The 13,953-nt window shown below is 37.9% G+C and overlaps 2 protein-coding genes across 2 annotated transcripts in view; one reads left to right on the plus strand and one right to left on the minus strand.

Annotated features, from left to right (window-relative positions):
* Positions 1–2,617, minus strand: part of GABRA5 (gamma-aminobutyric acid type A receptor subunit alpha5) — a 141,785-nt gene extending 139,168 nt beyond the window's left edge. Inside the window, exons 1-2 of the mRNA XM_075200114.1 lie at positions 2,346–2,617; positions 953–1,100 (exon numbers count right to left, since the gene is read on the minus strand). Coding sequence (XP_075056215.1) covers positions 953–1,038 — 86 coding nt within the window. The 5' untranslated portion in view covers positions 1,039–1,100; positions 2,346–2,617. The remainder of the gene's footprint in view (positions 1–952; positions 1,101–2,345) is intronic.
* Positions 1–13,953, plus strand: part of GABRB3 (gamma-aminobutyric acid type A receptor subunit beta3) — a 287,252-nt gene that overhangs the window by 83,209 nt on the left and 190,090 nt on the right. The window lies entirely within an intron of this gene.

Here is a 13,953-nt window from a genome sequence, read left to right on the forward strand (position 1 = left end):
AGTGGGCTACCTTGGGCTGGGTCACTGGGCCACCTGCATTTTTTTCCTTTGAAATGTTCCTAATAGGCTGCTGAGTTGAGATTTCCCCCCCCCCCCGGTCTAAAATTTGCCAGCCCACATCTGTCTGAGGGTGTAGTAGAGTGAAGGTAGTAGAGTATATTTAGAGACAATTTTGTACGCATAAGGTTTTGAATGAAGTATGTAGAGTTTGTATGATAGTTTGAAGAACAACTTCACTTAGAGGCATTGTTCTTACTCCTTTGGAGGTACATTGATCAAGGTCTGTTGTACATTGTATAAGTGTCCACCACCTGTTGAGAATGTTATTTATTGTACCATTCACTGCCTTAGCGTGTCTACGGATTGGATCTAACTATTGTTTATTTGCATTAATTAAGAAATGTAAATGTCTCACTTTCTACATTTCAGAAATAGTACAATAGATGGTTTCCTGACCATAATTTCTAATGTGTTATAGTTCTCTTGAATACTCCTATTGGTAATTCAGTAGATATTAATATGTTAATTATATGGATTTAATGTGCCAATTTTGTACAGTCTTTTATATTGCTAAATGGACATACAGAATAAATATAGGTATATCAATTTAAGGCTACGTATATTGTATTAGATGGTGATGTGAAACCACTAAGACTGAAATTAAGATTTAATTAAAAATATCCATGTAAATCTTAGCTTTACATTGAGTCTGTGTACGTAGTCCATTATATCAATGATGTCATTATCTAATGGACCACAGTGGGCATTGTTGATGTATGTTCACATAATAGCATTTCATTTAATAAGTATTGTGTTTAAAATAGAGTTTAGGTTAACACAACCTTTTAAAGTTATTGTTATGAATTTATTCTTATTGGAAAATTACTTTTACGTTTAGATACATTTGCAATGTATGAAGGATACATAAAAAATAGTTGGGAGTGACACTTACCTGAACTTAACAGGCAAACTGACAATGAGACAGGATAGAAGTATTTTTCTTATCAGGGTAGTAGACGACTTGAATATACAGTCCATTTCCAGCAGGTATATGGGTGAGTGAATTACTATGTATGTACTATGGATGTTGTCCACTCCAACTGTAAAATTTGAATCAGAGAAATTATATTCCTTAATTTAGGAAATTTTTTTTATTTTTTTTCAAAATTATTGCACACAGGAAATTAAGAAGAATGTAGAGTAGCATAATCATCACAATATTGATAATCACAATCAATATAGTAATTATGCATTTGTGCCAGTCTATATGTTTAATTGGACAGTTATTTTATAAGAAATAAAATTGTCATGGATAAACAGATGCTATATACACTTGTACATCATTACACTTCATCTTATATAGTGATTTTTAATCATTTTCTTTCAAAGAGGATTGGCATTAAAAGGTTATTGCAATTATATCAATGAGATTATTTAAACTTGCTTTATTAAGACGGTTTGATCTCTTTTACCAGCTTAAGCCAGTTGATCAATATGGTTAACACTGCCCGTGCTATCATTTAATAGGAGCAATTTGACCCGGTCTCCTGCTATATTACTGTGACATGTACCTGACAATGATTAATTTCTCAGTAATCAGCTGCATCTTGTACCAGTGACTGGAGCTGTCCACTGGGGTAGTGCTGATGCCTTGTTCGATTACAATTATGTGTGCACCATTTTTGACATAGACCTGCCAGTTTCTACGGTTCTTCTAAATCCAAATCAATGGCATAGCAAAATTGCACCCCGTCCCACTATGAGCACACAGTATCTCTGCCTCCTCCACAAATGCTATTACACTGTCTCTGCACAAAAGACCTTATCATCGCAGTGCTTTCCTTTCAATAAGTGGAGCTGCAGCTTCTGTTACACAAAGGTCAGATGCAGTCTTTTGCTGTAAAATATATGCTTAAATCGCACATTTAATCTGCAACCTATATTGCTGGGGATACGATGCTTCCCCCGTTTATATACACACTATATTTCCGCTGACTGAACAATGGAACACTTGCTGAAAGGACAGTAGCCTCGTTGTACTGTTGCGTGCACAGCTATTAAGCACAGGGTCTACTAATCATTCATATCTTTGTTTTGGCTTTAGCTATGTTAACTAGTTCACCACGTTAATCTGCACCAGTGCAGAGAAACCTCCTGCTGATTTTTCCCCAGCCCTTACCTCGTCTCTCAGACTTGTCCCTCAGCAGGTGTTAAGTACTTATTGCAGACATTACAATTTAGAAGACCCATATGCACTTCCTGAAAGCAGTCATGCCATTCACACTGCTAATCACATAGCAACCATACAGTTGTGCAGTAATAATGAAGCGCAAGCTATTGCTTACCGAATGAGCTTTATTTGCCGTTGTATTAGGGCCTGAGATGATGTCAGATGTGCTTCATTCCCGACCCTTCATGTCACCTTGGTTAGGCGTTCTTCATGATTTTGTTCTCACCTTGGATATGGACCCTCAGTAGTAGTGCAGGCAGCTCACGATGCTGGGGATGCTGGCTGGTGGTGGCCCCTACAGTCCTGATAGAGCTCAGCTCCTCCCTCCGGAATGAACAGCTTCCCAGTCCCTCTATCAATGAACAAGTGTTCTCAGAAAAGATTTATATTTCCTTTTTACGTTCCTGTTGTCCTTGTCCTCTCTTTGGCCGCGGACACCAATCACTATAACTATTGGGATTTCTGTAAAGTGCTGGATCAGAGAGCATGCAGCCCAATCCACCCAGTCTAATAATGAGGTCCCCTGAGAAATGCAGAAGTTGGGAGAATGAAGCGGCTGGGACAAACTGACCGCCACATTCCGACAAGTAGGCACCAACCAGCCATGTCACAGAGGCCATGGAGCAGAGCCGGGTGTTTTCTCTGAAATATATAACTCATTTCTCCCATCCATAAACACAACTGCTGCGTCTGGTTTAGCAGAATCGATATTGATCGGCGTTGTACTTAACACAGTCCGGAGTTGGAGAGGTTATTGGGGAATTGGCCAAAGGTCTAATATTAGATAATGTACTATTTTCATTGTATTAGGAATCAATATATCAAGCGTTTCCACTATGTGTCTGTCACTCCACGTTGCATCCATCATCTGATCTGGCTGCTAACTTTGAATTATGCTTTTCATTTCCTTAGCATAATCTTAGTCAGTGTTTATCGGGGGTTTTTTTTGTCTTGCTTCTGTTGATTTATGGTTTTGTCATTTGGTTGTAGCAAGGAAACAAGCATGCTTTTCTGGATAATGTTAAAGTACACTTTTATATAAACGTTTTCTACATGAAGCAGACTACAACGTCAGTTGAGCATTTGTGTTCTATTTCAGCACAACGATCTTGATAAATAATAGAAACTTATTTAACTAATGAATAGAACTGAATTAACTGCCAATAGCTAAAATCCTGTAAAGCCAATGAAGACTAGTCTGTAAGTTGGTCTGCTCTGCATGAAATATTTCAAAAAGCGCCCTGTGTGTATTTTAATTAGATTTAATTGATCCATCCCTTGTAAGTATACACTTGTGTAACCAGTTTATATGTGTGTGTGTGTGTGTGTGTGTGTGTGTGTGTGTGTGTGTGTGTGTGTATGTATGTATGTGTATATATATATATATATATATATATATATATATATATATATATATATATATATATATATATATATATATATAATATGTGTGTGTACACACACACACTTTGGAGATATTTTCATTTTCTTTAAATTATAATGGTAAATAATTTTCTCAAATGACAAAAAAAATCATTTTTGGAGACAGAGACAAGATCGTTTCACTTTGGAAAGGGATACAATTGAAGCTTTTGTGTCAGGATTTTGTGTAAATAATAAAAAGCACATAATCGCAATATGAAGATGTACCAGGAGAGGGTGCTACAGCTCCATGACACAGTGAATACATTTCATAAATAACGACTGGGGATATATTGATTTTCGTGTGATTTCTTTGACTCATCTGAGGGTGGAGCAATTGTACTATAAAATGTAGAATGTAATGTCTAACAAAGGTTGACTGGGATACTTTACATTCCTTTTTTTGAAAACTGATCAGTCTAGTTGTATTATATATTGCTTGAATTGATATATTGTTAGTTATTAATGTCTATTAAACATATTTAACACATCATGTCATTAGCTTAGTGTATTACAGAGGGTTAGCATAAAACAATGAAAGTCTTAATTGTAGTGATTGAGGTAAGAATAAGGTAATAATAAAACATTAAGGATGCTCTCTGGGGACTGCGATACTATTGGATTCATTTATCAGGATGAGTACAATGGCTGCATGAACACGAAAAACTAAGACAGTACATGTAAACCTAAATGAACAGGCTCCTCAAGGGACATGTTGTTAAAACAGTAGCAAATTACAAATATAAATTAAGAAAACTAAACATAAATGTAAATGTCAACCATAAATGTTGATGTCATAGGTAAATAAATAGAATTAGAACAAGTAAATTGTTCATCTTGTTCTCCTTCAATGTCAGAGAATGGTCATTTAAATCCATACAGTGCAAAAGCCATTTTACCCTCATAATTTGACTTCATCCCCCTACCTCTGCACCTCTGTGCAGGTCTGTACCTAAGTTTGTGCCAAAGCTCATGATTATGAGATCCAATATTTTGATTTTTGAGATTATTTATTATTATTCTAGTCGTTGCAATCAAAATTAATTGTAGGGTGAAGATCTGCTTAGGGGATACCGATAAGAAAAGAAATTGCAGTGGACAATGTGGGAAATTATGTTGTTGCAGACAAGTGGAGTTTTTTAAAAAAAATATAGGCCTTAAATAAGTTAGATTTCTGTGGGTATGAATGTTAAAGTGGTAGAGGAGAGCTTGCAGGTGACCAGGTGATTGTCTGAGAGAGGGAAAGGAGTGTTAAACAATGAGAAACTTAACAAAGTCAGGAAACAGCGTAGGTCAAAGTCAGGTCAAAACAGTGTATCCATTGGTTGAGGCCAAGAGAGGAGAGTAGAGTAGTTTTGAGGCACAAGAAAGATTTGGATAATTAGGGTGATACATTTGCCCTAGATAATGGTGGGAATGGCAGATGATAAGAAGACCGTTAGAAGCCTGATAAGAAGCCTTAAAAAATGTTTAAGAAATAGTTGGCATGGTTCAAGGAGATGATAGTTAACACAAACATGTAGAGAGATGGGGTTGAAAATCTGGATAGTATGAACTTCAAAAGACGGAATGTAAGTGGATGAAGAGGTGGGAGCAGTGTTCCCTCTAAGCTGAGCAATCTGGAAAGGAAAGAATTAAAAGGTCACTCTAATGAGGGCTCCACCGGAAAGGTTTGCATTCACAATCTGCAGGATGTTTCCTAGTAAGATACAGGTTTGACTCTATCATTTACAGATTGCTCAGCTTAGAGGGAACACTGGGTGGGAGAACATTTAATGTGCGACAAGGGAAAAGTAAGAGTCCAATCTCAGCACACTGTCATTTTTCAATCCTGGAGGTGTGGATGAAGTGGGGACTGCACCATGAAGGGCTGCAAGTGAGTCAGTGTCTGATTCTATGAGCCAAGTTTATGTTCTGGCAAGAATGTTAAGAGGAAGAGGTCATGGATGGAGGCTAGTTTGTTAGAGACAGATCATGTATTTCATAATGTACATTTAAAGGATTTTGAAAGTGACAGAACTTGTGATATATTTGAGGTTTGATGGATGACCATAGTGCTGAATCAGAATGAGCATTAGGAGAGATGTGGGAGGGGATAAGATGGGCTTAGTGATATAGCATCTACTACTGGAAGCAAAAGAATTGAGAGGTAGAGATGATGTTTACTTTTTAAAGGCCTTATTTTATACTGACAGATTATAACAGTTAAGGAATGAAGACAGGAAAAAAGTTACTGAGTATTATAGGATAAAGATTGGGGTTTAATAGATGTGAATGAGTGGCAAGGGTCTAAGAAATAGATTAAGCTCATGAGAAATGAAATCAGCAAATTATATTGCCCAGAACAGTAAAATGGTGAATACAGTTTCCGGATACAGCAGATTAAGATTGTCAATGCTTGTTCAATTCAATTGTTTAACTGTTATTTTCAATCGCTTTGTTAGTACATCACAATTGTATCCAGTAGACTGACTTGCAAGGTATAGTGTGGCTTATTTACAAGAACAAATAAGCAAACTGTAAAGCCAGACTAGTATAGAGTTATAAAATTTGCATCACTGATAAAGAGGAAATAATGTTAGAGGCCTATTATAGACACACATGGGACACACATGGGAAGTAGACAGATATTACAGTCAGTGGATGAACTTGGAATGTAGACATTCCAGAACAGAAGAAAAATGTCACGTTATCACAGGAATTCACACCGACTGATGTTAGCGCTGCTAAACTGAGAGGCGCAGAGTCTAACGCACCCCCGGTGTTCGCCAGGGACCCCCGCAAGGAGTTATGGGCTTTGCTGCGTGAGGTGCGCAGGTCGCGGTTCTCCCAGATAGTCACCGTGCGGCGTAGAAAGTGTAGTCAGACAGGCCGGGTCGGAACCAAGGAGGTTCGGTACAATGGAGGATAGGCGAGAGAATAGTCAGAACAGTCCGGGATCAAAACCAATACGGCAGCATGGTACAGAGGAGAAGCCAGGAGAAGAGTCTAGGCAAGCCAAATCAGTAACCGAACAAACACAATGGAAACACAGGAATGCTGGAGTAGGAACCAATACTCTGGCACCATGGTTAAATAGCGGAGGAAGGAAGCAGGTAGTCAGGTGATCTCCGGCGATCAGACACAGCTGATTGTTGGAGCTGGCGTCCCGTTGCTAGGCAACGTGGACACGTCATTCGGCGCATGTGGGCTGCTGCAGGAGGTCGGAAGGAAGTCCCGTTAGGCAATGGGACGGGAGAGACTGCCGGAAGGGACTGTCTTCGGCACCTACGTGGGGTGCGGAGTTGGCGCCTGACAAAAGAACAGGTGGATACATACCTGTTATTTCTAAATACAGGTAGACAGATGAGTAGTATATAAAATAACTATAACTGTCTTTTTTAAACGTATTTCTGTTCATGATTACTGGATTTGACCCCTTTGATTATTAACCACGGATTACACTTACATTTTCCATTAAGAACAGTGTCAAGACAAAGTTGAAGATGTTTCCCATTTTGCAGGTTTTTTTTTAAGCGTTTGTGCATAATAGAAAAGGCTATTCTTATAATGGCTGCATTCAAAGGGATATTGTTTTTATATCATAGCAGGACATGACCTAGGTAGAGGTCTTCTTCTAATATACCAATGTTTTAAACATTAAGGGCCTGAGTCATTAAGGCAAAAAAGGAGTAAATGTTCTCTGGGACAAACCATGTTACAATGCAAGGGGTGCAAATTAGTTTATTATTTTGCACATAAGTTAAATACTGGCTGTTTTTTCATCTAGCACACAAATACTTAATAGCTTTATTACTACACTGAAATTTAAAGTTGATCTAGGACATGCCCTACCCCAACTATAAATCTGTTCCCACATTTTAAATTTACCTTCCCCTCCACTGCAACATGGTTTTGCCCAGGTGCAAATGTTACTCCTTTTTTATGCTTTGCTCTCCTTAATGACTCAGGTCTTACAACTTTACATATATGACTGAAACAAAGACAGCAAAATGGCATCTTTCTTTTTTGGGCTATTCAATTACTTTAGATAAATCAAGTAATCCTTTGGAAGACATTATTAAAACAAAATTGTACAGTTGAGTTGAAGGTCAAAAAGGTAGAAAGGAAAGTGTTATGACATGACTGTTTTCACATGTAACGGGGAAGCATCATTTGCAAGGCACAAAGCCAGCTAAGCAATTTTATTACACAATGGGTCATCAACCAGCAACAACACTAAACAAGGCACTCTCCTTTGCTGCTGTCACCTGTAAATGACCTTAATTTAATTTATACAATTTCTTGAATATATCAAACATATACTCATGTCTCTATAGAATGTATGCTTTACATCAATAGTTCTAAATCATGGGTGGCCATATCAGTTACAGTGGGTGTCCATGATACCTTTTATATAAACCTTTTATGTAGAGCCAGCTAATAAACTAATTCATAATTCAATTTTAATATTATTATTTCAATATACCCATTATCTTCATTATTTTTAGCAGTACTTAATTTGTTGTTGAGACTGAAGTAATTCTGAAAGCGTAATTCATAATTAAAAATGGAATCACTATTCTGGGACACAGACATAATTGGGTCCCCAATGAAAAATGTTAAATGTTCTCCTCTCCTCTCCTAAATCTTTGTTCAAACTCCATAGATGCTGTATAAAGCCCCCCACAATGCATCATGTTGCTAATGTCACAGCCTTCATAGGCTCAGCATAGAAATCTATTGGTAATTGGAGATTTGATAGGTTGTGAAATATAAAACATCAAAAACAATGTAGCCCATCCTTGTGTGGGTTTAGCTCCACATTAACTTAACAGCTGAGAGGAAGCTTCTACTGTTCAATGTTTACAGCATAGCTACATTAATTGTCCTTTGACATCTTTGATTTCCTTTATTTTCATTAAGTAATGGCAAGGTAAATGGTTACTTCAATTAACATAATTATGCAAATATTTAGTTTAACACAGTATTGCTATAATTTGCAAGGTTAGTCATAGTGATGCATTTTTCTTGTTTACTAGCAGCATCTCTTCCACTTTTATTAGAGATTCCTCCATAGTAATGTAAATGACCTCAGTAGATAATAGATCATTGTTAACTTATCTACTAGAATATGTGTTGTATGAGATTTATCCCTGAAGCAATAAAATACTGAACCCTAGATGTAATAAATATTGACTCTCCAATCATCAGCTCTTCCAATTAAAAAAAGTCAGACAGGATGTAATCTTTCTTTTTAAGTCACTCTAAACCTAATTTTTTTTTGCTTATTTGTGCACAGAGGAATTTATATAATAAACATGGGCCTGATTCATTAAGGATCTTAAATTAAGAAGTATTTTATTTAAGTTTCCTGGACAAAACCTTGTTACAATGTAAGGGGTGCAAACTAGTTTTCTGTTTTGCACATACGTTAAATACTGACTGTTTTTCATGTAGCACACAAATACTTGATAGTTTATTTGTACGCTGAAATTTAAAGTTGATATTTGTGTGCTACATGAAAAAACAGTCAGTATTTAACTTATGTGCAAAACAGAAAACTAGTTTTCACCTCTTGCATTGTAACATGGTTTTGTCCAGGAAACTTAAATAAGATACTTCTTAATTTAAGATCCTTAATGAATCAGGCCCATGTCTTTATGTTGTTCCTCTGTACAGGCTATGAGAACAATTAGGGGTTTTTGTCTGTTCCTATGTCTGCTCTATGACCTTACCACATGTTCAGACTCTAATAACTGATGTCATAATTAATTAATTACCCACTCATCCTTCCCCCAAATATCCATTGCTTCTTTTACCTGCCATATTCTCTGTGCTCCTCCTGTTAAAACTTCAGCACCAATACCAGCAGCTCTTCAGTGTTATTAACTAAGAGTGGGTCTGTGAATTGGCTTTGGAACCAATTGATCAGTTTCATGTTCTTTTCCTGCCAGGGATTTCTGGTCCCAAATACACTCTGTGATCCTCCTGAAAGCTTCTTCAATTCCTTTCCCACCAGATTTGCCAAGCTCTCTGTAGACTAGACTGTTGTTTCCTATTCCCACTCTTCTCCTTGTCACCAATCTATAATCCTCCTCAAACAGTTACTAGTAAAATGCACAAGGTGACACACACAGGCCATCCATCCATTACTGCCTGTGAGTACTTATCCTTTGTACATCATTTTTCAAAGATGTCAGATTTTGCTTCTACCTCTCTGGCTCCATGTGTTGTGTATGAAGTTAAGAAAGACTGTAAGTAGGCCTGAACAAAGTAAGGAAGAGAGCAAAGCGAGGGGTGAGGCACAAAGGAGAACAGATGGGGAGTGAGAGAGGGAGTTACCTGGTATGAGGATAGGGGCGCATGGGGAGTATGAAAAGACAAAGGAGTGAGACACAGGAGAGTCATTAGAGAGATTTAGGAAAATGGGAGACATTAATGAAAGGAGACACAGGGGAGAAGTAATTGTGCTCAGGAGAAAAGAGAAACACAGGGTGAAAAGTCTTGCATCATCTAATATGTTTTATATTATACTATATAGTGTTTGGCTGGGCACACACTACAGTGTTTTCAGCCGAGTATTGGGTCAATCCAATGATAAATGCCCGTTTGGCCCAATATTGCATTAGTGTGTACGCTCTAGCGATGAATGAGGATTGTTTCAAAGCACATCATATCGTCTGATTTGATTGTTCAGCAGAACCATGTCAGGCCATTCACCGCCTCCGCACTGACTCTGGTGCGAGAGGCGGTCGTCTGTCTCTGCACTCATCGCGTCCCGCTGCCTAGCATTGGGACGCTTGCCCTTACTTCCGGGCACCCGGCGCATCCTGTTGCTAGGCAATGAGACGCCTAAGCACTTCCGCTCAGCGGTCAGCATCCCTGACCGCAGCAACTCTGCCTCCTATCAGGGGAGATAAAGGGGGATTTAAGAAAGCCTCTGGCACCATTAGGGTGCCAGAGTATTGGTCTCACCTTGCTCCAGCTATTTGCCTACATCTGTTCCTGACATTGCTCTGACCCGGCTTCCCTCTGACCTTCAGTTTGGATTTTGCCTTGTACCTTGCCTCCAGTTCTGGTTTCCTGATATTTGGCCAGTCTTTGGATTCTCCTTTTGTACCTCGCTGCCCATTGGTTCTGACTCATTTCGATTGACTACTCTTCGTCCACTCTGTTCCTACACTGGTGGCCATCTTGGAGAACGGCAACCTGCGCACCTTCTTGCAGCGAAGCCTAAACTCTCTTGCAGGGGTCCTTGGTGAATACTGGGGGCGCATTAGACTCTGCGCCTCCTTGCACGGCTGCGCCAATACCAGCTAGTAACCAGTATGTGACAAACCATAAATCTCGTTCAGCTATAGAATGACAGCTTTCCAATCCTGCAGTGTGTATGCACTTATGATCAGATTCTCCATAAAGTTTACAGAATCATGATTTTTTTTCAGCCAATGTTTATAACAGATCTGAAGGTAAATCTTGTAAAACATATATAGTGTGTACACATGAACTGGCATGCTGATCGGGACTTTTTTTTTCCTGTCGTTAGTAACATCATTGTGGATAACACATTGGTCAGAAAATTCTGTAGTGTGTACCCAGCATTAAAAAGTGTCTAAAATTAAATAACCCTAAGCGAATGTGCCCTCTTTGGAATAACCCTGCTTTTCCTCCTGGTATGAACCCCAAACCTTTTTCCCAATGGACAAAATATAACATTGTTTTAAGACATAGTTCCTATGGGATTTTTCCCGACATTCCCTGAGCTCCGTGATTGTCTCCATCTCCCGGCTTCTTCCTTTTATCAATATTTACAAATACGTCATTTTTGCAACAACCAAATAGACCCACAAATTCCTTGCTGTCCATCTCCTTTAGAGTCATTCTGTATTAACAGGTCGTCCTCTAAAGGACTAATTTCCACTTTTTACGCATTGCTGATGAATAGCAATCTACCTGATAAAGAGCTACATGAGTTGCGTTGGGAGGATATGGCTGAGGTTCTGGATCCTGAAGAATGGTCTGATATTCGAGAGGCAGTTGCCAAATCCTCAATTTGTGCACAGATAAAAGTGAATGCTTATAAGCTTTTGTTTCGCTGTTATTTAGTCCCTTCCAGACTGAAATCTTTTTACCCGACAACTTCTGAACTTTGCTGGCGTGATTGTGGTCTTCGGGGTACCCTGTCCCACATTTGGTGGGACTGTCCTAAAATCAAAATCATTTGGAGATAAGTAGCTGATCTTATCCATAAACTCACAAATTTAAAGTCTCTGTTCCATCTCTCTTATTTTCATCTCCCCCGCCTTCCCCCTGACACTCATAAACATGTTTGGAAACTCTCGGGCCATATTCTCACCGCTGCTAGATGTTTGATAGCTGGAAAATGAAAATAACCTGAGTGTCCCACAATCCCAGAGCTTGTTCAAAATGTTTGGCAAATATATATCTTAGAACATATGACTAGTGTCGTAAATGACCGTCCTAACCAATTTCTATCTACATGGTATGCTTGGCAAGACTATTTTACCTCATCATAACACAACTTTTTATTTATTATACAAATCTCATAATTTGAATATCTAATGAATATATTTTTGTATCGAGTTTTTCTTCACTTTTCTTTTTTCTTTCTCCCTTTCTAATCATCCCCTTACTAGTATGTCCTTCTTTCCTCTCTTTCATCCTCTCTTTCTCTTCCTCTTTTTACTCCTCTTTCCCTCTCCTGGTTCATTCCTCTCCCTACATTGGTACAGAGGGTGCATCTCAACAATAACCTCTCATTCCGGGCAATTCCCCTAACTCTACACTAAACTATTGTGCTTAAATTGTTGAAGCTGGTACTTCAAGATTATGTGAAATGTCCTTTTTGCTCTCTTATGTTCTGTTCTGTAATACTGATGCACTGTCTGTGCCTTGTATTGTCATTATTTTGGAAAAAAAAAACCTTAATAAAATTTACTTAAAAAAAAATGTCTAAAATTAATTTCATAAAAACCCTAAAGCTTAGAGTTTTGAACAAACGGTCGTATGTCGGCTGTTTTAGCCGATTATTGGGCGAAAACAGTGTAGTGTGTACCCAGCTTTACATTGCTAGTAATTTTAAGATTCATGACATGCATTAATACAAAAAAGTGTTTCAGTTGTCCATCACAATTGTTTAAAAATTATGAGACAATTCACAAATTTACAATGTAGATTCCGTGTGTTAACTAACAGTAACTCAACAAAGACAGTGTTGAGTTGGTGAAGATTGTACATATTTGCATGTCCCTAACTCCAGTAATCCAGTTGACCAGTTATAATAAACTCAACTGTCTAAACCAAGTTTTCTCAACACTTTCTTACTAAATACCTCCTTATGTTTGTATGTGCTTGATAAGAGCTTCATCATGTTCATAATGAAACAATGAATACTTCATTCTGCTATCATTCTAGATATTTTTTTTTAAATTAGTGCAAAAGGCTGATCCACTTGAGTATCTTTTGAACTTGTGTGAGATACTTCCAGAGAGGACATGTATCAGCTCACACTTTGAGAAACCCTGGACTAACTCATAACTTGAATAGATGTCCGTAGTGTAAAAGTTCATGTCCTTTTATATTAAAGGCTATATTACTTTTAAACTATGCCTTATGAATTGATTAAAGTGCAGACAATACCATTGTACTTTGGTTTCATTTCCTTCTCTAAGGCTCATCTACCTGAGTCTAACAGTGTTTCTGTTCCAGCTTCTGTCCCCAATCCTGACAGCCACTAAAGTTGTCAACTTCAAGCACAAAGCTATTTGGTTTAAAATATAATCTCTACTCTTTATGCATGTGTGGAGTGTCCCTATATCTAGTTTTTATGTGCTGCTATCAGTTTAGGGAGCTCAACATTCTGTAGAGATGCCATTGTTTGTATTCGCCTTACAATAAATAATCCATTTATCTCCTGCTATTGTTGTTATAGATTGTTATTTTATGGATATGTGATAATCCTCCATAATATGATTGCTTAAAGTCATAACATAGTGTCAAGGAATGTCTGTGACATCATTGGGGAAAATATGATGCCACTGGGGGTGTAGCCAATTCTGGAGAGAACCAAAAATATGATAGAGAACTGGCAACTGTGTAGGAAAAGAATCCCCCCTCCCGAAAAAAAAATCAGAATGATAACATAAAATTATGACTAATATATACATTCCCCTGTGCTAAGCAGCATTAAGGAAATAAAAACTGAGGTAATAATCCCTCTAAGAAATTATTTTATTGTCAGATTTGACATGTGCTTATGGCAGCCACAAGCTGCAATCAGAAGCTGCTATCGAAAACAC

Source organism: Mixophyes fleayi, chromosome 2, assembly GCF_038048845.1.
Source record: "Mixophyes fleayi isolate aMixFle1 chromosome 2, aMixFle1.hap1, whole genome shotgun sequence".
NCBI lineage: Eukaryota > Metazoa > Chordata > Amphibia > Anura > Limnodynastidae > Mixophyes > Mixophyes fleayi.